The 23,541-nt window shown below is 49.2% G+C and overlaps 1 protein-coding gene across 3 annotated transcripts in view; it reads left to right on the top strand.

Annotated features, from left to right (window-relative positions):
* The window catches only part of LOC115222829 (histone-lysine N-methyltransferase EHMT2), a 53,666-nt gene extending 30,463 nt beyond the window's left edge, over positions 1 to 23,203 (top strand). For all 3 annotated transcript variants that reach the window (XM_029793148.2, XM_029793147.2, XM_029793146.2), the window contains 6 exons: positions 18,091 to 18,168; positions 19,511 to 19,626; positions 19,781 to 19,867; positions 20,036 to 20,114; positions 20,701 to 20,876; positions 22,857 to 23,203. In XM_029793148.2, the coding sequence (XP_029649008.1) occupies positions 18,091 to 18,168; positions 19,511 to 19,626; positions 19,781 to 19,867; positions 20,036 to 20,114; positions 20,701 to 20,876; positions 22,857 to 23,013 (693 nt within the window). In that variant the 3' untranslated portion in view covers positions 23,014 to 23,203. The remainder of the gene's footprint in view (positions 1 to 18,090; positions 18,169 to 19,510; positions 19,627 to 19,780; positions 19,868 to 20,035; positions 20,115 to 20,700; positions 20,877 to 22,856) is intronic.
* The last annotated feature ends 338 nt before the right edge of the window (positions 23,204 to 23,541 follow it).

The following is a 23,541-nucleotide window of genomic DNA, read 5'->3' as shown; positions in this document are numbered from 1 at the left end:
GTCAGGCGATACTGGCAGTGACCCATGCTTGAATGATGTGCTTTTTACATGTCACTGGCACGGGAGCCAGTCAGGCGATACTGGCAGTGACCCATGCTTGAATGGTGCTTTTTACATGTCACTGGCACGGGAGCCAGTCAGGCGATACTGGCAGTGACCCATGCTTGAATGTTGCTTTTTACATGTCACTGGCACGGGAGCCAGTCAGGCGATACTGGCAGTGACCCATGCTTGAATGGTGCTTTTTACATGTCACTGGCACGGGAGCCAGTCAGGCGATACTGGCAGTGACCCATGCTTGAATGATGCTTTTTACATGTCACTGGCACGGGAGCCAGTCAGGCGATACTGGCAGTGACCCATGCTTGAATGGTGCTTTTTACATGTCACTGGCACGGGAGCCAGTCAGGCGATACTGGCAGTGACCCATGCTTGAATGATGCTTTTTACATGTCACTGGCACGGGAGCCAGTCAGGCGATACTGGCAGTGACCCATGCTTGAATGGTGCTTTTTACATGTCACTGGCACGGGAGCCAGTCAGGCGATACTGGCAGTGACCCATGCTTGAATGGTGCTTTTTACATGTCACTGGCACGGGAGCCAGTCAGGCGATACTGGCAGTGACCCATGCTTGAATGGTGCTTTTTACATGTCACTGGCACGGGAGCCAGTCAGGCGATACTGGCAGTGACCCATGCTTGAATGGTGCTTTTACATGTCACTGGCACGGGAGCCAGTCAGGCGATACTGGCAGTGACCCATGCTTGAATGGTGCTTTTTACATGTCACTGGCACGGGAGCCAGTCAGGCGATACTGGCAGTGACCCATGCTTGAATGGTGCTTTTTACATGTCACTGGCACGGGAGCCAGTCAGGCGATACTGGCAGTGACCCATGCTTGAATGGTGCTTTTTACATGTCACTGGCACGGGAGCCAGTCAGGCGATACTGGCAGTGACCCATGCTTGAATGGTGCTTTTTACATGTCACTGGCACGGGAGCCAGTCAGGCGATACTGGCAGTGACCCATGCTTGAATGGTGCTTTTTACATGTCACTGGCACGGGAGCCAGTCAGGCGATACTGGCAGTGACCCATGCTTGAATGATGCTTTTTACATGTCACTGGCACGGGAGCCAGTCAGGCGATACTGGCAGTGACCATGCTTGAATGGTGCTGTTTTTACATGTCACTGGCACGGGAGCCAGTCAGGCGATACTGGCAGTGACCCATGCTTGAATGATGCTTTTTACATGTCACTGGCACGGGAGCCAGTCAGGCGATACTGGCAGTGACCCATGCTTGAATGGTGCTTTTTACATGTCACTGGCACGGGAGCCAGTCAGGCGATACTGGCAGTGACCCATGCTTGAATGGTGCTTTTTACATGTCACTGGCACGGGAGCCAGTCAGGCGATACTGGCAGTGACCCATGCTTGAATGGTGCTTTTTACATGTCACTGGCACGGGAGCCAGTCAGGCGATACTGGCAGTGACCCATGCTTGAATGGTGCTTTTACATGTCACTGGCACGGGAGCCAGTCAGGCGATACTGGCAGTGACCCATGCTTGAATGGTGCTTTTATACATGTCACTGGCACGGGAGCCAGTCAGGCGATACTGGCAGTGACCCATGCTTGAATGGTGCTTTTTACATGTCACTGGCACGGGAGCCAGTCAGGCGATACTGGCAGTGACCCATGCTTGAATGGTGTTTAACATGTCACTGGCACGGGAGCCAGTCAGGCGATACTGGCAGTGACCCATGCTTGAATGGTGCTTTTTACATGTCACTGGCACGGGAGCCAGTCAGGCGATACTGGCAGTGACCCATGCTTGAATGGTGTTTTACATGTCACTGGCACGGGAGCCAGTCAGGCGATACTGGCAGTGACCCATGCTTGAATGATGCTTTTTACATGTCACTGGCACGGGAGCCAGTCAGGCGATACTGGCAGTGACCCATGCTTGAATGGTGCTTTTACATGTCACTGGCACGGGAGCCAGTCAGGCGATACTGGCAGTGACCCATGCTTGAATGATGCTTTTTACATGTCACTGGCACGGGAGCCAGTCAGGCGATACTGGCAGTGACCCATGCTTGAATGGTGCTTTTTACATGTCACTGGCACGGGAGCCAGTCAGGCGATACTGGCAGTGACCCATGCTTGAATGGTGCTTTTTACATGTCACTGGCACGGGAGCCAGTCAGGCGATACTGGCAGTGACCCATGCTTGAATGATGCTTTTTACATGTCACTGGCACGGGAGCCAGTCAGGCGATACTGGCAGTGACCCATGCTTGAATGGTGCTTTTTACATGTCACTGGCACGGGAGCCAGTCAGGCGATACTGGCAGTGACCCATGCTTGAATGGTGCTTTTTACATGTCACTGGCACGGGAGCCAGTCAGGCGATACTGGCAGTGACCCATGCTTGAATGGTGCTTTTTACATGTCACTGGCACGGGAGCCAGTCAGGCGATACTGGCAGTGACCCATGCTTGAATGGTGCTTTTACATGTCACTGGCACGGGAGCCAGTCAGGCGATACTGGCAGTGACCCATGCTTGAATGATGCTTTTTACATGTCACTGGCACGGGAGCCAGTCAGGCGATACTGGCAGTGACCCATGCTTGAATGGTGCTTTTTACATGTCACTGGCACGGGAGCCAGTCAGGCGATACTGGCAGTGACCCATGCTTGAATGTGCTTTTTACATGTCACTGGCACGGGAGCCAGTCAGGCGATACTGGCAGTGACCCATGCTTGAATGGTGCTTTTTACATGTCACTGGCACGGGAGCCAGTCAGGCGATACTGGCAGTGACCCATGCTTGAATGGTGCTTTTTACATGTCACTGGCACGGGAGCCAGTCAGGCGATACTGGCAGTGACCCATGCTTGAATGGTGCTTTTTACATGTCACTGGCACGGGAGCCAGTCAGGCGATACTGGCAGTGACCCATGCTTGAATGGTGCTTTTTACATGTCACTGGCACGGGAGCCAGTCAGGCGATACTGGCAGTGACCCATGCTTGAATGGTGCTTTTTACATGTCACTGGCACGGGAGCCAGTCAGGCGATACTGGCAGTGACCCATGCTTGAATGTGCTTTTTACATGTCACTGGCACGGGAGCCAGTCAGGCGATACTGGCAGTGACCCATGCTTGAATGGTGCTTTTTACATGTCACTGGCACGGGAGCCAGTCAGGCGATACTGGCAGTGACCCATGCTTGAATGGTGCTTTTTACATGTCACTGGCACGGGAGCCAGTCAGGCGATACTGGCAGTGACCCATGCTTGAATGATGCTTTTTACATGTCACTGGCACGGGAGCCAGTCAGGCGATACTGGCAGTGACCCATGCTTGAATGGTGCTTTTTACATGTCACTGGCACGGGAGCCAGTCAGGCGATACTGGCAGTGACCCATGCTTGAATGGTGCTTTTACATGTCACTGGCACGGGAGCCAGTCAGGCGATACTGGCAGTGACCCATGCTTGAATGGTGCTTTTTACATGTCACTGGCACGGGAGCCAGTCAGGCGATACTGGCAGTGACCCATGCTTGAATGGTGCTTTTTACATGTCACTGGCACGGGAGCCAGTCAGGCGATACTGGCAGTGACCCATGCTTGAATGATGCTTTTTACATGTCACTGGCACGGGAGCCAGTCAGGCGATACTGGCAGTGACCCATGCTTGAATGGTGCTTTTTACATGTCACTGGCACGGGAGCCAGTCAGGCGATACTGGCAGTGACCCATGCTTGAATGGTGCTTTTTACATGTCACTGGCACGGGAGCCAGTCAGGCGATACTGGCAGTGACCCATGCTTGAATGGTGCTTTTTACATGTCACTGGCATGGGAGCCAGTCAGGCGATACTGGCAGTGACCCATGCTTGAATGGTGCTTTTATACATGTCACTGGCACGGGAGCCAGTCAGGCGATACTGGCAGTGACCCATGCTTGAATGATGCTTTTTACATGTCACTGGCACGGGGGAGCCAGTCAGGCGATACTGGCAGTGACCCATGCTTGAATGGTGCTTTTATACATGTCACTGGCACGGGAGCCAGTCAGGCGATACTGGCAGTGACCCATGCTTGAATGATGCTTTTTACTTGCCACTGGCACGGGAGCTAGTCAGGCGATACTGGCAGTGACCCATGCTTGAATGGTGCTTTTACATGTCACTGGCATGGGAGCCAGTCAGGCGATACTGGCAGTGACCCATGCTTGAATGGTGCTTTTATACATGTCACTGGCACGGGAGCCAGTCAGGCGATACTGGCAGTGACCATGCTTGAATGATGCTTTTTACTGCCACTGGCACGGGAGCTAGTCAGGCGATACTGGCAGTGACCCATGCTTGAATGATGCTTTTTACATGTCACTGGCACGGGAGCCAGTCAGGCGATACTGGCAGTGACCCATGCTTGAATGATGCTTTTTACATGTCACTGGCACGGGAGCCAGTCAGGCGATACTGGCAGTGACCCATGCTTGAATGGTGCTTTTTACATGTCACTGGCACGGGAGCCAGTCAGGCGATACTGGCAGTGACCCATGCTTGAATGGTGCTTTTTACATGTCACTGGCACGGGAGCCAGTCAGGCGATACTGGCAGTGACCCATGCTTGAATGATGCTTTTTACATGTCACTGGCACGGGAGCCAGTCAGGCGATACTGGCAGTGACCCATGCTTGAATGGTGCTTTTTACATGTCACTGGCACGGGAGCCAGTCAGGCGATACTGGCAGTGACCCATGCTTGAATGGTGCTTTTTACATGTCACTGGCACGGGAGCCAGTCAGGCGATACTGGCAGTGACCCATGCTTGAATGGTGCTTTTTACATGTCACTGGCACGGGAGCCAGTCAGGCGATACTGGCAGTGACCCATGCTTGAATGGTGCTTTTTACATGTCACTGGCACGGGAGCCAGTCAGGCGATACTGGCAGTGACCCATGCTTGAATGATGCTTTTTACATGTCACTGGCACGGGAGCCAGTCAGGCGATACTGGCAGTGACCCATGCTTGAATGGTGCTTTTTACATGTCACTGGCACGGGAGCCAGTCAGGCGATACTGGCAGTGACCCATGCTTGAATGATGCTTTTTACATGTCACTGGCACGGGAGCCAGTCAGGCGATACTGGCAGTGACCCATGCTTGAATGGTGCTTTTTACATGTCACTGGCACGGGAGCCAGTCAGGCGATACTGGCAGTGACCCATGCTTGAATGGTGCTTTTTACATGTCACTGGCACGGGAGCCAGTCAGGCGATACTGGCAGTGACCCATGCTTGAATGGTGCTTTTTACATGTCACTGGCACGGGAGCCAGTCAGGCGATACTGGCAGTGACCCATGCTTGAATGGTGCTTTTTACATGTCACTGGCACGGGAGCCAGTCAGGCGATACTGGCAGTGACCCATGCTTGAATGGTGCTTTTTACATGTCACTGGCACGGGAGCCAGTCAGGCGATACTGGCAGTGACCCATGCTTGAATGATGCTTTTTACATGTCACTGGCACGGGAGCCAGTCAGGCGATACTGGCAGTGACCCATGCTTGAATGGTGCTTTTTACATGTCACTGGCACGGGAGCCAGTCAGGCGATACTGGCAGTGACCCATGCTTGAATGGTGCTTTTTACATGTCACTGGCACGGGAGCCAGTCAGGCGATACTGGCAGTGACCCATGCTTGAATGATGCTTTTTACATGTCACTGGCACGGGAGCCAGTCAGGCGATACTGGCAGTGACCCATGCTTGAATGGTGCTTTTTACATGTCACTGGCACGGGAGCCAGTCAGGCGATACTGGCAGTGACCCATGCTTGAATGGTGCTTTTTACATGTCACTGGCACGGGAGCCAGTCAGGCGATACTGGCAGTGACCCATGCTTGAATGGTGCTTTTTACATGTCACTGGCACGGGAGCCAGTCAGGCGATACTGGCAGTGACCCATGCTTGAATGGTGCTTTTTACATGTCACTGGCACGGGAGCCAGTCAGGCGATACTGGCAGTGACCCATGCTTGAATGATGCTTTTTACATGTCACTGGCACGGGAGCCAGTCAGGCGATACTGGCAGTGACCCATGCTTGAATGGTGCTTTTTACATGTCACTGGCACGGGAGCCAGTCAGGCGATACTGGCAGTGACCCATGCTTGAATGGTGCTTTTTACATGTCACTGGCACGGGAGCCAGTCAGGCGATACTGGCAGTGACCCATGCTTGAATGGTGCTTTTTACATGTCACTGGCATGGGAGCAGTCAGGCGATACTGGCAGTGACCCATGCTTGAATGGTGCTTTTATACATGTCACTGGCACGGGAGCCAGTCAGGCGATACTGGCAGTGACCCATGCTTGAATGATGCTTTTTACATGTCACTGGCACGGGAGCCAGTCAGGCGATACTGGCAGTGACCCATGCTTGAATGGTGCTTTTATACATGTCACTGGCACGGGAGCCAGTCAGGCGATACTGGCAGTGACCCATGCTTGAATGATGCTTTTTACTTGCCACTGGCACGGGAGCTAGTCAGGCGATACTGGCAGTGACCCATGCTTGAATGGTGCTTTTTACATGTCACTGGCATGGGAGCCAGTCAGGCGATACTGGCAGTGACCCATGCTTGAATGGTGCTTTTATACATGTCACTGGCACGGGAGCCAGTCAGGCGATACTGGCAGTGACCCATGCTTGAATGATGCTTTTTACTTGCCACTGGCACGGGAGCTAGTCAGGCGATACTGGCAGTGACCCATGCTTGAATGATGCTTTTTACATGTCACTGGCACGGGAGCTAGTCAGGCGATACTGGCAGTGACCCATGCTTGAATGGTGCTTTTTACATGTCACTGGCACGGGAGCCAGTCAGGCGATACTGGCAGTGACCCATGCTTGAATGGTGCTTTTTACATGTCACTGGCACGGGAGCCAGTCAGGCGATACTGGCAGTGACCCATGCTTGAATGGTGCTTTTTACATGTCACTGGCACGGGAGCCAGTCAGGCGATACTGGCAGTGACCCATGCTTGAATGGTGCTTTTTACATGTCACTGGCACGGGAGCCAGTCAGGCGATACTGGCAGTGACCCATGCTTGAATGGTGCTTTTTACATGTCACTGGCACGGGAGCCAGTCAGGCGATACTGGCAGTGACCCATGCTTGAATGGTGCTTTTATACATGTCACTGGCACGGGAGCCAGTCAGGCGATACTGGCAGTGACCCATGCTTGAATGATGCTTTTTACTTGCCACTGGCACGGGAGCTAGTCAGGCGATACTGGCAGTGACCCATGCTTGAATGATGCTTTTTACATGTCACTGGCACGGGAGCTAGTCAGGCGATATTGGCAGTGACCCATGCTTGAATGATGCTTTTTACATGTCACTGGCACGGGAGCTAGTCAGGCGATACTGGCAGTGACCCATGCTTGAATGGTGCTTTTTACATGTCACTGGCACGGGAGCTAGTCAGGCGATACTGGCAGTGACCCATGCTTGAATGGTGCTTTTATACATGTCACTGGCACGGGAGCCAGTCAGGCGATACTGGCAGTGACCCATGCTTGAATGGTGTGCTTTTTACATGTCACTGGCACGGGAGCCAGTCAGGCGATACTGGCAGTGACCCATGCTTGAATGATGCTTTTTACATGTCACTGGCACGGGAGCCAGTCAGGCGATACTGGCAGTGACCCATGCTTGAATGGTGCTTTTATACATGTCACTGGCACGGGAGCCAGTCAGGCGATACTGGCAGTGACCCATGCTTGAATGGTGCTTTTTACATGTCACTGGCACGGGAGCCAGTCAGGCGATACTGGCAGTGACCCATGCTTGAATGGTGCTTTTATACACACTGGCACGGGAGCCAGTCAGGCGATACTGGCAGTGACCCATGCTTGAATGATGCTTTTTACTTGCCACTGGCACGGGAGCTAGTCAGGCGATACTGGCAGTGACCCATGCTTGAATGATGCTTTTTACATGTCACTGGCACGGGAGCTAGTCAGGCGATACTGGCAGTGACCCATGCTTGAATGGTGCTTTTTACATGTCACTGGCATGGGAGCCAGTCAGGCGATACTGGCAGTGACCTATGCTTGAATGGTGCTTTTTACATGTCACTGGCACGGGAGCCAGTCAGGCGATACTGGCTGGCGTGACCCATGCTTGAATGATGCTTTTTACTTGCCACTGGCACGGGAGTTAGTCAGGCGATACTGGCAGTGACCCATGCTTGAATGGTGCTTTTTACATGTCACTGGCACGGGAGCCAGTCAGGCGATACTGGCAGTGACCCATGCTTGAATGATGCTTTTTACATGTCACTGGCACGGGAGCCAGTCAGGCGATACTGGCAGTGACCCATGCTTGAATGATGCTTTTTACATGTCACTGGCACGGGAGCCAGTCCGGCGATACTGGCAGTGACCCATGCTTGAATGGTGCTTTTTACATGTCACTGGCACGGGAGCCAGTCAGGCGATACTGGCAGTGACCCATGCTTGAATGGTGCTTTTTACATGTCACTGGCACGGGAGCCAGTCAGGCGATACTGGCAGTGACCCATGCCTGAATGGTGCTTTTTACATGTCACTGGCACGGGAGCCAGTCAGGCGATACTGGCAGTGACCCATGCTTGAATGGTGCTTTTTACATGTCACTGGCACGGGAGCCAGTCAGGCGATACTGGCAGTGACCCATGCTTGAATGGTGCTTTTTACATGTCACTGGCACGGGAGCCAGTCAGGCGATACTGGCAGTGACCCATGCTTGAATGGTGCTTTTTACATGTCACTGGCACGGGAGCCAGTCAGGCGATACTGGCAGTGACCCATGCTTGAATGGTGCTTTTTACATGTCACTGGCACGGGAGCCAGTCAGGCGATACTGGCAGTGACCCATGCCTGAATGATGCTTTTTACATGTCACTGGCACGGGAGCCAGTCAGGCGATACTGGCAGTGACCCATGCTTGAATGGTGCTTTTTACATGTCACTGGCACGGGAGCCAGTCAGGCGATACTGGCAGTGACCCATGCTTGAATGGTGCTTTTTACATGTCACTGGCACGGGAGCCAGTCAGGCGATACTGGCAGTGACCCATGCCTGAATGGTGCTTTTTACATGTCACTGGCACGGGAGCCAGTCAGGCGATACTGGCAGTGACCCATGCTTGAATGGTGCTTTTTACATGTCACTGGCACGGGAGCCAGTCAGGCGATACTGGCAGTGACCCATGCTTGAATGGTGCTTTTATACATGTCACTGTCACAGGAGCCAGTCAGGCGATACTGGCAGTGACCCATGCTTGAATGGTGCTTTTTACATGTCACTGGCATGGGAGCCAGTCAGGCGATACTGGCAGTGACCCATGCTTGAATGGTGCTTTTATACATGTCACTGGCACGGGAGCCAGTCAGGCGATACTGGCAGTGACCCATGCTTGAATGATGCTTTTTACTTGCCACTGGCACGGGAGCTAGTCAGGCGATACTGGCAGTGACCCATGCTTGAATGATGCTTTTTACATGTCACTGGCACGGGAGCTAGTCAGGCGATACTGGCAGTGACCCATGCTTGAATGGTGCTTTTTACATGTCACTGGCATGGGAGCCAGTCAGGCGATACTGGCAGTGACCTATGCTTGAATGGTGCTTTTTACATGTCACTGGCACGGGAGCCAGTCAGGCGATACTGGCAGTGACCCATGCTTGAATGATGCTTTTTACTTGCCACTGGCACGGGAGCTAGTCAGGCGATACTGGCAGTGACCCATGCTTGAATGGTGCTTTTTACATGTCACTGGCACGGGAGCCAGTCAGGCGATACTGGCAGTGACCCATGCTTGAATGATGCTTTTTACATGTCACTGGCACGGGAGCCAGTCAGGCGATACTGGCAGTGACCCATGCTTGAATGATGCTTTTTACATGTCACTGGCACGGGAGCCAGTCAGGCGATACTGGCAGTGACCATGCTTGAATGATGCTTTTTACATGTCACTGGCACGGGAGCCAGTCGGCGATACTGGCAGTGACCCATGCTTGAATGGTGCTTTTTACATGTCACTGGCGGGAGCCAGTCAGGCGATACTGGCAGTGACCCATGCTTGAATGGTGCTTTTTACATGTCACTGGCACGGGAGCCAGTCAGGCGATACTGGCAGTGACCCATGCTTGAATGATGCTTTTTACATGTCACTGGCACGGGAGCCAGTCAGGCGATACTGGCAGTGACCCATGCTTGAATGATGCTTTTTACATGTCACTGGCACGGGAGCCAGTCCGGCGATACTGGCAGTGACCCATGCTTGAATGGTGCTTTTTACATGTCACTGGCACGGGAGCCAGTCAGGCGATACTGGCAGTGACCCATGCTTGAATGGTGCTTTTTACATGTCACTGGCACGGGAGCCAGTCAGGCGATACTGGCAGTGACCCATGCCTGAATGGTGCTTTTTACATGTCACTGGCACGGGAGCCAGTCAGGCGATACTGGCAGTGACCCATGCTTGAATGGTGCTTTTTACATGTCACTGGCACGGGAGCCAGTCAGGCGATACTGGCAGTGACCCATGCTTGAATGGTGCTTTTTACATGTCACTGGCACGGGAGCCAGTCAGGCGATACTGGCAGTGACCCATGCTTGAATGGTGCTTTTTACATGTCACTGGCACGGGAGCCAGTCAGGCGATACTGGCAGTGACCCATGCTTGAATGGTGCTTTTTACATGTCACTGGCACGGGAGCCAGTCAGGCGATACTGGCAGTGACCCATGCCTGAATGATGCTTTTTACATGTCACTGGCACGGGAGCCAGTCAGGCGATACTGGCAGTGACCCATGCTTGAATGGTGCTTTTTACATGTCACTGGCACGGGAGCCAGTCAGGCGATACTGGCAGTGACCCATGCTTGAATGGTGCTTTTTACATGTCACTGGCACGGGAGCCAGTCAGGCGATACTGGCAGTGACCCATGCCTGAATGGTGCTTTTTACATGTCACTGGCACGGGAGCCAGTCAGGCGATACTGGCAGTGACCCATGCTTGAATGGTGCTTTTTACATGTCACTGGCACGGGAGCCAGTCAGGCGATACTGGCAGTGACCCATGCTTGAATGGTGCTTTTATACATGTCACTGTCACAGGAGCCAGTCAGGCGATACTGGCAGTGACCATGCTTGAATGGTGCTTTTTACATGTCACTGGCATGGGAGCCAGTCAGGCGATACTGGCAGTGACCCATGCTTGAATGGTGCTTTTATACATGTCACTGGCACGGGAGCCAGTCAGGCGATACTGGCAGTGACCCATGCTTGAATGATGCTTTTTACTTGCCACTGGCACGGGAGCTAGTCAGGCGATACTGGCAGTGACCCATGCTTGAATGATGCTTTTTACATGTCACTGGCACGGGAGCTAGTCAGGCGATACTGGCAGTGACCCATGCTTGAATGGTGCTTTTTACATGTCACTGGCATGGGAGCCAGTCAGCAGGCGATACTGGCAGTGACCATGCTTGAATGGTGCTTTTTACATGTCACTGGCACGGGAGCCAGTCAGGCGATACTGGCAGTGACCCATGCTTGAATGATGCTTTTTACTTGCCACTGGCACGGGAGCTAGTCAGGCGATACTGGCAGTGACCCATGCTTGAATGTGCTTTTTACATGTCACTGGCACGGGAGCCAGTCAGGCGATACTGGCAGTGACCCATGCTTGAATGATGCTTTTTACATGTCACTGGCACGGGAGCCAGTCAGGCGATACTGGCAGTGACCCATGCTTGAATGATGCTTTTTTTTTTACTGTCACTGGCACGGGAGCCAGTCCGGCGATACTGGCAGTGACCCATGCTTGAATGGTGCTTTTTACATGTCACTGGCACGGGAGCCAGTCAGGCGATACTGGCAGTGACCCATGCTTGAATGGTGCTTTTTACATGTCACTGGCACGGGAGCCAGTCAGGCGATACTGGCAGTGACCCATGCTTGAATGGTGCTTTTTACATGTCACTGGCATGGGAGCCAGTCAGGCGATACTGGCAGTGACCCATGCTTGAATGGTGCTTTTATACATGTCACTGGCACGGGAGCCAGTCAGGCGATACTGGCAGTGACCCATGCTTGAATGATGCTTTTTACTTGCCACTGGCACGGGAGCTAGTCAGGCGATACTGGCAGTGACCCATGCTTGAATGATGCTTTTTACATGTCACTGGCACGGGAGCCAGTCAGGCGATACTGGCAGTGACCCATGCTTGAATGATGCTTTTTACTTGCCACTGGCACGGGAGCCAGTCAGGCGATACTGGCAGTGACCCATGCTTGAATGGTGCTTTTTACATGTCACTGGCACGGGAGCCAGTCAGGCGATACTGGCAGTGACCCATGCTTGAATGATGCTTTTTACATGTCACTGGCACGGGAGCCAGTCAGGCGATACTGGCAGTGACCCATGCTTGAATGATGCTTTTTACTTGCCACTGGCACGGGAGCCAGTCAGGCGATACTGGCAGTGACCCATGCTTGAATGGTGCTTTTTACATGTCACTGGCACGGGAGCCAGTCAGGCGATACTGGCAGTGACCCATGCTTGAATGATGCTTTTTACATGTCACTGGCACGGGAGCCAGTCAGGCGATACTGGCAGTGACCCATGCTTGAATGGTGCTTTTTACATGTCACTGGCACGGGAGCCAGTCAGGCGATACTGGCAGTGACCCATGCTTGAATGGTGCTTTTTACATGTCACTGGCACGGGAGCCAGTCAGGCGATACTGGCAGTGACCCATGCTTGAATGATGCTTTTTACATGTCACTGGCACGGGAGCCAGTCAGGCGATACTGGCTGTGACCCATGCTTGAATGGTGCTTTTTACATGTCACTGGCACGGGAGCCAGTCAGGCGATACTGGCAGTGATCCATGCTTGAATGATGCTTTTTACATGTCACTGGCACGGGAGCAGTCAGGCGATACTGGCAGTGACCCATGCTTGAATGGTGCTTTTTACATGTCACTGGCACGGGAGCCAGTCAGGCGATACTGGCAGTGACCCATGCTTGAATGATGCTTTTTACATGTCACTGGCACGGGAGCCAGTCAGGCGATACTGGCAGTGACCCATGCTTGAATGATGCTTTTTACTTGCCACTGGCACGGGAGCCAGTCAGGCGATACTGGCAGTGACCCATGCTTGAATGGTGCTTTTTACATGTCACTGGCACGGGAGCCAGTCAGGCGATACTGGCAGTGACCCATGCTTGAATGATGCTTTTTACATGTCACTGGCACGGGAGCCAGTCAGGCGATACTGGCAGTGACCCATGCTTGAATGATGCTTTTTACATGTCACTGGCACGGGAGCCAGTCAGGCGATACTGGCAGTGACCATGCTTGAATGATGCTTTTTACTTGCCACTGGCACGGGAGCCAGTCAGGCGATACTGGCAGTGACCCATGCTTGAATGGTGCTTTTTACATGTCACTGGCACGGGAGCCAGTCAGGCGATACTGGCAGTGACCCATGCTTGAATGATGCTTTTTACATGTCACTGGCACGGGAGCCAGTCAGGCGATACTGGCAGTGACCCATGCTTGAATGATGCTTTTTACATGTCACTGGCACGGGAGCCAGTCAGGCGATACTGGCAGTGACCCATGCTTGAATGATGCTTTTTACTTGCCACTGGCACGGAGCCAGTCAGGCGATACTGGCAGTGACCCATGCTTGAATGGTGCTTTTTACATGTCACTGGCACGGGAGCCAGTCAGGCGATACTGGCAGTGACCCATGCTTGTATGATGCTTTTTACATGTCACTGGCACGGGAGCCAGTCAGGCGATACTGGCAGTGACCCATGCTTGAATGGTGCTTTTTACATGTCACTGGCACGGGAGCCAGTCAGGCGATACTGGCAGTGACCCATGCTTGAATGGTGCTTTTTACTTGCCACTGGCATGGGAGCCAGTCAGGCGATACTGGCAGTGACCCATGCTTGAATGGTGCTTTTTACATGTCACTGGCACGGGAGCCAGTCAGGCGATACTGGCAGTGACCCATGCTTGAATGATGCTTTTTACATGTCACTGGCACGGGAGCCAGTCAGGCGATACTGGCAGTGACCCATGCTTGAATGATGCTTTTTACTTGCCACTGGCACGGGAGCCAGTCAGGCGATACTGGCAGTGACCCATGCTTGAATGGTGCTTTTTACATGTCACTGGCACGGGAGCCAGTCAGGCGATACTGGCAGTGACCCATGCTTGAATGGTGCTTTTTACATGTCACTGGCACGGGACCCAGTCAGGCGATACTGGCAGTGACCCATGCTTGAATGGTGCTTTTTACATGTCACTGGCACGGGAGCCAGTCAGGCGATACTGGCAGTGACCCATGCTTGAATGGTGCTTTTTACATGTCACTGGCACGGGAGCCAGTCAGGCGATACTGGCAGTGACCCATGCTTGAATGGTGCTTTTTACATGTCACTGGCACGGGAGCCAGTCAGGCGATACTGGCAGTGACCCATGCTTGAATGGTGCTTTTTACATGTCACTGGCACGGGAGCCAGTCAGGCGATACTGGCAGTGACCCATGCCTGAATGGTGCTTTTTACATGTCACTGGCACGGGAGCCAGTCAGGCGATACTGGCAGTGACCCATGCTTGAATGGTGCTTTTTACATGTCACTGGCACGGGAGCCAGTCAGGCGATACTGGCAGTGACCCATGCTTGAATGGTGCTTTTGACATGTCACTGGCACGGGAGCCAGTCAGGCGATACTGGCAGTGACCCATGCTTGAATGATGCTTTTTACTTGCCACTGGCACGGGAGCCAGTCAGGCGATACTGGCAGTGACCCATGCTTGAATGATGCTTTTTACTTGCCACTGGCACGGGAGCCAGTCAGGCGATACTGGCAGTGACCCATGCTTGAATGATGCTTTTTACATGTCACTGGCACGGGAGCCAGTCAGGCGATACTGGCAGTGACCCATGCTTGAATGGTGCTTTTTACATGTCACTGGCACGGGAGCCAGTCAGGCGATACTGGCAGTGACCATGCTTGAATGGTGCTTTTTACATGTCACTGGCACGGGAGCCAGTCAGGCGATACTGGCAGTGACCCATGCTTGAATGGTGCTTTTTACATGTCACTGGCACGGGAGCCAGTCAGGCGATACTGGCAGTGACCCATGCTTGAATGATGCTTTTTACTTGCCACTGGCACGGGAGCCAGTCAGGCGATACTGGCAGTGACCCATGCTTGAATGATGCTTTTTACTTGCCACTGGCACGGGAGCCAGTCAGGCGATACTGGCAGTGACCCATGCTTGAATGGTGCTTTTTACATGTCACTGGCACGGAGCCAGTCAGGCGATACTGGCAGTGACCCATGCTTGAATGGTGCTTTTTACATGTCACTGGCACGGGAGCCAGTCAGGCGATACTGGCAGTGACCCATGCTTGAATGGTGCTTTTTACATGTCACTGGCACGGGAGCCAGTCAGGCGATACTGGCAGTGACCCATGCTTGAATGGTGCTTTTTACATGTCACTGGCACGGGAGCCAGTCAGGCGATACTGGCAGTGACCCATGCTTGAATGATGCTTTTTACTTGCCACTGGCACGGGAGCCAGTCAGGCGATACTGGCAGTGACCCATGCTTGAATGATGCTTTTTACATGTCACTGGCACGGGAGCCAGTCAGGCGATACTGGCAGTAACCATGCTTGAATGGTGCTTTTTACATGTCACTGGCACGGGAGCCAGTCAGGCGATACTGGCAGTGACCCATGCTTGAATGGTGCTTTTTACATGTCACTGGCACGGGAGCCGTCAGGCGATACTGGCAGTGACCCATGCTTGAATGATGCTTTTTACTTGCCACTGGCACGGGAGCCAGTCAGGCGATACTGGCAGTGACCCATGCTTGAATGGTGCTTTTTACATGTCACTGGCACGGGAGCCAGTCAGGCGATACTGGCAGTGACCCATGCTTGAATGGTGCTTTTTACTTGCCACTGGCACGGGAGCCAGTCAGGCGATACTGGCAGTGACCCATGCTTGAATGATGCTTTTTACATGTCACTGGCACGGGAGCCAGTCAGGCGATACTGGCAGTGACCCATGCTTGAATGGTGCTTTTTACATGTCACTGGCACGGGAGCCAGTCAGGCGATACTGGCAGTGACCCATGCTTGAATGGTGCTTTTTACATGTCACTGGCACGGGAGCTAGTCAGGCGATACTGGCAGTGACCCATGCTTGAATGGTGCTTTTTACTTGCCACTGGCACGGGAGCCAGTCAGGCGATACTGTCAGTGACCCATGCTTGAATGGTGCTTTTTACATGTCACTGGCACGGGAGCCAGTCAGGCGATACTGTCAGTGACCCATGCTTGAATGGTGCTTTTTACATGTCACTGGCACGGGAGCCAGTCAGGCGATACTGGCAGTGACCCATGCTTGAATGGTGCTTTTTACATGTCACTGGCACGGGAGCCAGTCAGGCGATACTGGCAGTGACCCATGCTTGAATGGTGCTTTTTACATGTCACTGGCACGGGAGCCAGTCAGGCGATACTGTCAGTGACCCATGCTTGAATGGTGCTTTTGACATGTCACTGGCACGGGAGCCAGTCAGGCGATACTGGCAGTGACCCATGCTTGAATGGTGCTTTTTACATGTCACTGGCATGGGAGCCAGTCTGGTGGCACTGGCAATGACTACACTTGGGTGGTGCTTTTTATGTGCCACCAGCACGGTAACCAGGGGTAGTCTCTCGTAGTCTGAGAAAGATGGTTCTGCAATATCGTGGTGAATAACCTGTGCAAATGAATTGTTTGTAGTGATCAAATATTTATACAATACATATTAAGCTTATCGCCTGCCTTAAATTGATGTCACCTGAACAGGTGCTTTGTTGTATTACCATGTCTCAGGTATTGAAGTGATTGCATAGCAATGTGAGATGAAGTATTTAGCTGAAGAATACATTGCACCACCTGGTCTAGGAATTGAAACTGCCATCTTGCTCAGTTGAGTGCCATACCCTAGCCATTATGCCATGCGTCCTCATTATTATATATAGACACACACGGATGTACAAACTGATTCTGTTGCCCCACACATACAAACAAAAAGAGAAGAGAAGAAAATACTTCCTCCAGTAGACAAATGTAAAGCGTTTGGTGTTAGGAAGGGCATTGAGCCATCGAGATGATGCAGGGCAGTGCAACTCGTGCCACCAGCACATTGATGAGGATGAAAATGGCCCACTGATATGTACACACACATCGATCAATCGATTCCACTCCCTTCCCTTCCCTTTGTGCCATATTTAATTAAAAATGTCACGGTTGTCTCCCTTGTCAAATCAATTGTTCTGCTCCATCCGACTTCGGATGTAACTTGTTTACAATTTATATAGTTTCACATATCCATTCACACAAATGTTTATACACACACACACACGTGTATACCGACAATTAAATATGCATGTACATACACACACTGTGTAATGAACCACTCACATATTTATATTTTAATGTATGTGTGTGTATATTACATATATATATTTATATATATATTATATATATATAATATACACACACACTATATATATATATATGTATGTATGTTTAAGGATCACAATACATGTCTTTGGGTGTTACTAATAGTTTCATGTGTCTGAAGATCTGAACCTGTTCTTCAGGCGCAGACCACTCTTTGTGCTGAGAGGTTCTTAGTTCAGCAGGAAGAGTGTGAAACTATTTGTGGCACCCAAAGACATGTATTGTGATCCTTGAACAGAAATATTTGGCTCTCACCAGATAGAGTGCTTTCTTTGTTGAATTATACCACAAACCAATACAATAATAATGTGTGGTTGTTTCTTACACCTGTAGGTATATCTACAAGTGGACACACACCTGTGATGTTTTAAAATAGTTTCCATGACAATAATTATTTATTCAACTCTGCCGAATGTTGTTGTTGTTGTTTGTTCGTTTCTGAAGATTTCTGTTTTTCTTTTTCTTTCAGAGTTGCAACTGTCAGGACAGTTGTGCTTCTATGTTATGTGTGTGTAGCAGGAACAGCGTCCAATGCTGGTACGATCAGGTGAGAACATACCTTGCATATCGATTACCTCTTGCTGCCTTCTCTTAATGGCGCCAACCTAGTTAGTCCGGTTTACTTGTCATTCATCTTTTTGTCTTTTATTTGTTTCAATCCCTGGAATGTGGCCATGCTGGGGCACTGGCTTGAAGGCCTTTTAGTCTGATTCACTCCATTCTCATACTTATTGTATCAGTCTTCTGAAGCTGAACTGCTAAATTATAGGGATGTAAACAAACCAACACTGGTTGTCAAGTTGTGGTAGGGAACAAATGCACACACACACACATATATACACACACACACGATAGGCTTCTACACAATTTTCATCTACCAAATTCACTGAAAAAGCTTTGGTTGAGCTGGGGCATCGTAGGAACATACTTGCCCAAGGTGCTTGTGCAGTGGGATCGAACTCCCACAGCCATACAGCTGCAAAGCAAGCTTCCTTAACCACACAACCAGGCCTCTACCAGACAACTTTATTATGTCTTGTTAACACTGAGCTGAGATATTCATTATTACTTTTTACCTGTCTGATGTTAACGATCAAGTGATGCCACCAAGCAGTTGAAATGTGACTATTCCACCCCTTCTGGCTCTTATATAAGATAGATGCTGCTACATCTGGGCTTAGTTCTATGCAGAGGGGTGTCTTAAGGGTACCATTTCTTTCATGTTATAGAGAATGTAAACATCACAAGTGAGGTGATTACTTCACGACTTCCTTAATTTTGTACATTTTTGCCCACTTACCCACCTCCCTCTACAATGTTTTCCCGTGATATATATATATATATAGTATTGCATGTTATGTTGTAATGTGACTATTCCACCCCTTCTGGCTCTTATATAAGATAGATGCTGCTACATCTGGGCTTAGTTCTATGCAGAGGGGTGTCTTAAGGGTACCATTTCTTTCATGTTATAGAGAATGTAAACATCACAAGTGAGGTGATTACTTCACGACTTCCTTAATTTTGTACATTTTTGCCCACTTACCCACCTCCCTCTACAATGTTTTCCCGTGATATATATATATATATAGTATTGCATGTTATGTCAGTTTCACACTGAACGTCTCCCCATTTCTCATATTTATTAACCCCCCCTCACCCAAAGCACCACTTATTGTTCACTACCCTACTATATTCAGATAAGGGGTACATCTCCCCACCTAATAGGGGTTCAGCTCTGTACCTTGCACACTTATTTTAGCAACATACCTCTCTACTGGGTGGTTGGCATATTTTTTTCCCTCCTCCTCTTCTATGTCTAGGGACCAACTCCTACCCATCCCGCAAATCTACTGACCCTTCATGTCTCCCGCTATTTTCTGTTTCAGATGGGTCGTCTTGTCCAAGAATTTAACCAACTGGAGCCTCCCTATATTTTTGAGTGCAATAGAAATTGTCGCTGTTGGACCACATGTAACAACAGGGTCGTGCAAAATGGCATTGTGTAAGTCACAACCCCTTTGATAATCACATTTTGTAAACCAGAACTCCTTTTATAATGACTTACTTCAGCCCCCACCCACCTGTCTATTCTCACCTGCCTCACAGTCTCTTTCTCTCTCTCAGTACCAGTAATATATGTTGTGTTATTTTTTCAGATGTCGTCTGCAACTATTTAAAACCAAAGGACGAGGTTGGGGTGTGAAGACCTTACGTGACATCCCTCAGGGTGTCTTCATTTGCGAGTGAGTTGATTCTGGATTCTCATGGCTTGCAGCCTCTCCTTTCTCTCTGTCTTTCATCATGTTACCCTAACACCATTGGTCAGGCCTGTCTCCCAAGTCTGCCGCATTCCCCTCACCTTCTACTGTCCACAATCCACTGCCCATTACAGTCCACTCTTTCTGTTGCAGGTACATTGGAGAGTTGATCTCAGATTCAGAAGCTGATCGTAGAGAAGATGACTCTTATCTTTTTGATCTGGATAATAAGGTAACTTCATCACATGCACACGTGTGTGTGTTTATATTCTGCTGGCTGTGTCTTGTAGTGTGGCTGTGGTTGAGGTTGTGTCATGATTTGATCACCACCATTGAAACCCAGTTGCTTCTTACTCTGGCTCAAAACTGTCCTGAGATCAAGTGGATCAGTGGTATTCCAGCCATGACCGTTCTTGACCGAAGTATGATGATAGAGGATGCTGGGTTTAGCTGGATGAGTGAATGCATGTTCTTTGATTGAATTAAGGTGGCTGGATTGTTTAGGTGTAAGGTTCAAGTATGCTGTGCCCTTTGGGGTGCTGGAAAGTGGTAAGGGTAGGTACCAGTGTGTCAGATGTTGGTAGGAATTTTAAGGATACGTTTCAAGTCAGTTTAATCAACCCCAGACTAATGACACTCATCATTGTTTATAAGCTCCTTGATGTAAAAAGGGAGATTTCTGTTTAAATGCACCTATTTGTACTTCATGATGTCTTCTTGTATATTTCAATATTTTCAATTATAATTAGTGAAATCTTGTTACTAATTAATATTGTAATTAATTTACACCCTCTCCTGACTCCTTTCTCTCCCTGCAGGATGGTGAGACATATTGTATCGATGCCCGTCGCTATGGTAACATCAGCCGTTTTATCAATCATCTATGTGAACCGAATGTGATCCCCGTCAAGGTATTTGTTGATCACCAAGACATGCGCTTTCCACGTATTTGTTTCTTTGCATCCCGAGACATCAAAGCCGGAGAAGAAATGGGGTATGTACCAAGTCTTATAACACACACACACACAATATAAAAGGTAAATTTTCTTGTATAAGTTGCACTACTTTATAATGCTTGCTTTAAACTGAAAAAACTGTAACAGTACAAAACTAAAACTATGAAAGGGAAAATATTTTATACCAAAATTTAATATTAAATTAAGGGTGCAACTTATTTCCAAGTAAATACAGTGTGTGAGTGTGTATGTATATATACATACACACACATTCATAAATACAGGTAATAGCTTGTTCAGTTGAAGAAACTGATAGAAACCTGTTCACCAATTCAATGTTGTAATCTATGATTTAGACTATGCGTGTGGCCATCTTCAGAGACTAGTTAAAGTAGAGTTGTGTCAATTATTAGTTTGTCATAAGTTAAGTGGGACAGTTTAACCGTTTAACATTTAAAACTGGCCATATCCAGTCCAAATATTCTTTTATGTTCAAACTGTCAAAATCTGGCCTCTCACACCTACCCTACAATGTCATTCTAAAGATATATAATCACATCGTTTAAATCATTAAGCTATGAGATTAATGTATGATGACTTCAAATCAATGTGAATTACTAAGTATCAAATTTGACATCTGAATGCGAAAGGGTAATCGGTTAATATTAAGCAAAGGAGATTATTGGAAATTTGTCTGAGTTATCTCCCTTCAGTATGTAACTAATGTCGACTTTACACCACTTGTCTGTAAGGATAAAAAAATATTGGATATAGACTGACAACATACCTTTTTCAACATGTGTGTGTGCGTGTATGTATGTATATATATAGCCTGGGCAAAGTTCAGTGAGCTCCTACCTTTGTTGGTAACAAAGGGCTTCTCACTCAGAGTGAAAGGTAGATTGTATAATGCATGTGTGCGAACAGCCATGCTACTCGGCAGTGACACTTGGGCCATGACTGCTGAGGGAGAGAAATGAAGCTAGTGTGCATACATGGCAGAGTGTAAGCATCCTGAGAGAAAAGTTGGACATAAGAAGCATCAGATGTGGTATGCAAGAGAGACCACTGTGCAGCCGTGTGAAGAAGTGTCACACCCTAGCAATAGAGGGAACCTGTGGAAGAGGTAGATCCAGGAAGACATGGGATGAGGTGGTGAAGCACAACCATTGAACATTGGGCCTCACAGAGGCAACGACACGAAGGGAGCGAGATGCTTGGAGATAAGCTGTGCTTGAGAAGACCTGGCAAATCAAGTGAGACCATAGCTGTGGCCGATGCCAGTGTTGCATAACTGGGCAGTTTAAGAAGTACCCGTGAGACAACATGCTGTGCTTGAAAAGACTTGTTGAGTGAAATCATAGTTGTGGCCGATGCCAGTGCTGGCAGCACATAAAAAGCACCCACTACACTCTCAGAGTGGTTGGTGGTAGGAAGGGCATCCAGCTGTAGAAACTTTGCTAGATTGGATTGGGAGCCAGGTGCAGCCTCCTTCCGGTTCAGTCCATTGCAGGATGAAAGCCATGATATGTTGCACGTTCTCTCCACCAATCATGCACGGATCTGAAGGACATTGATTGTTTGATGAGCTGAGTCTGGCATCCTGGCTTCATGTGAGTATATATAATATATGTATGTATGTATATATGTGTGTGTAAAATATATATATATATACACACACACACACCCACAGAATGGAGATAAAAATTTGGATGAAATAAATCCAGGTAAATACCTCTTTAAGTCCTCAGTAAATTAGAATCTGGCTAACAAAATAGTCGACCAGTCAATGGAACATGTTTAGGTTATTGAAGACAGGAACAGTTTATAAATCCAAAGATGATTGCTAATTAAAAAAAGTGTATTGATCAGAAAATATATCAGAAGATGAATGAAGGCGTATATTGAATGCAGAACATTGATATTACATCTTTATTCTTTATGTTTTTACTAAGCGTGTGCCTCACGTGTGTCTGTGTATATGGTCCGTGTCTCATGTATCTTATAATTTGTTTCAGCTTCGACTACGGTGAGAAGTTCTGGGTGATCAAGTGGAAACAGTTTACATGCGCGTGTGGTTCGCCTAAATGTAAGTACTCTGCTGATACCATCCGACAGACGTTGGAGGAGTACCGTCTACGACATGGGGAAGACGACACTCCGCAGGAGTCATGAAACAATCTCAGTTGACCGGGCAGACAGCTGTGTGGACAATTTATATATATATATAGCAGTTATGATGGTGATGACTAAGAGAAGATGATTATGATGACAGTGGTGATGATCATGATGTTGATGATGATTGGTAAAGCTAAATCTCTTGACCAAATAATGGAACAAAATGTAAAAATTTAAATGGAATTAAGACGATTTTGAAAAATGTGGAACGTTGAAATGATTCTTTTTGACAGAATGTGAATGTGTTAATATTTTGGTGTTGCTGTCTCCAGAGCTGGGGCAGTGTGGTCTCGCATCTTTCAATGTTGGATTGCTTGTTGAGAGAGAGAGAAGAGCAGGAGGATTATGTAGGATTAAATACCCGCACAAAACATGTTTGTCCTAAATGTATGTATGTGTGTGTGTGTATATACATATATATATACACACACACACACACAGAACTATCAAAATTTATATAATTGTATTACTGTGTATGCATGCATGCATGTGTGTGTGTATATATATATATATATATATATATAT

The sequence above is a fragment of the Octopus sinensis genome, linkage group LG21 (assembly GCF_006345805.1).
Source record: "Octopus sinensis linkage group LG21, ASM634580v1, whole genome shotgun sequence".
In the NCBI taxonomy this organism is placed as follows: Eukaryota; Metazoa; Mollusca; class Cephalopoda; order Octopoda; family Octopodidae; genus Octopus; species Octopus sinensis.
Note: the sequence above shows the minus strand (reverse complement) of the source record. Positions and strands in the feature narration are given on the sequence as shown.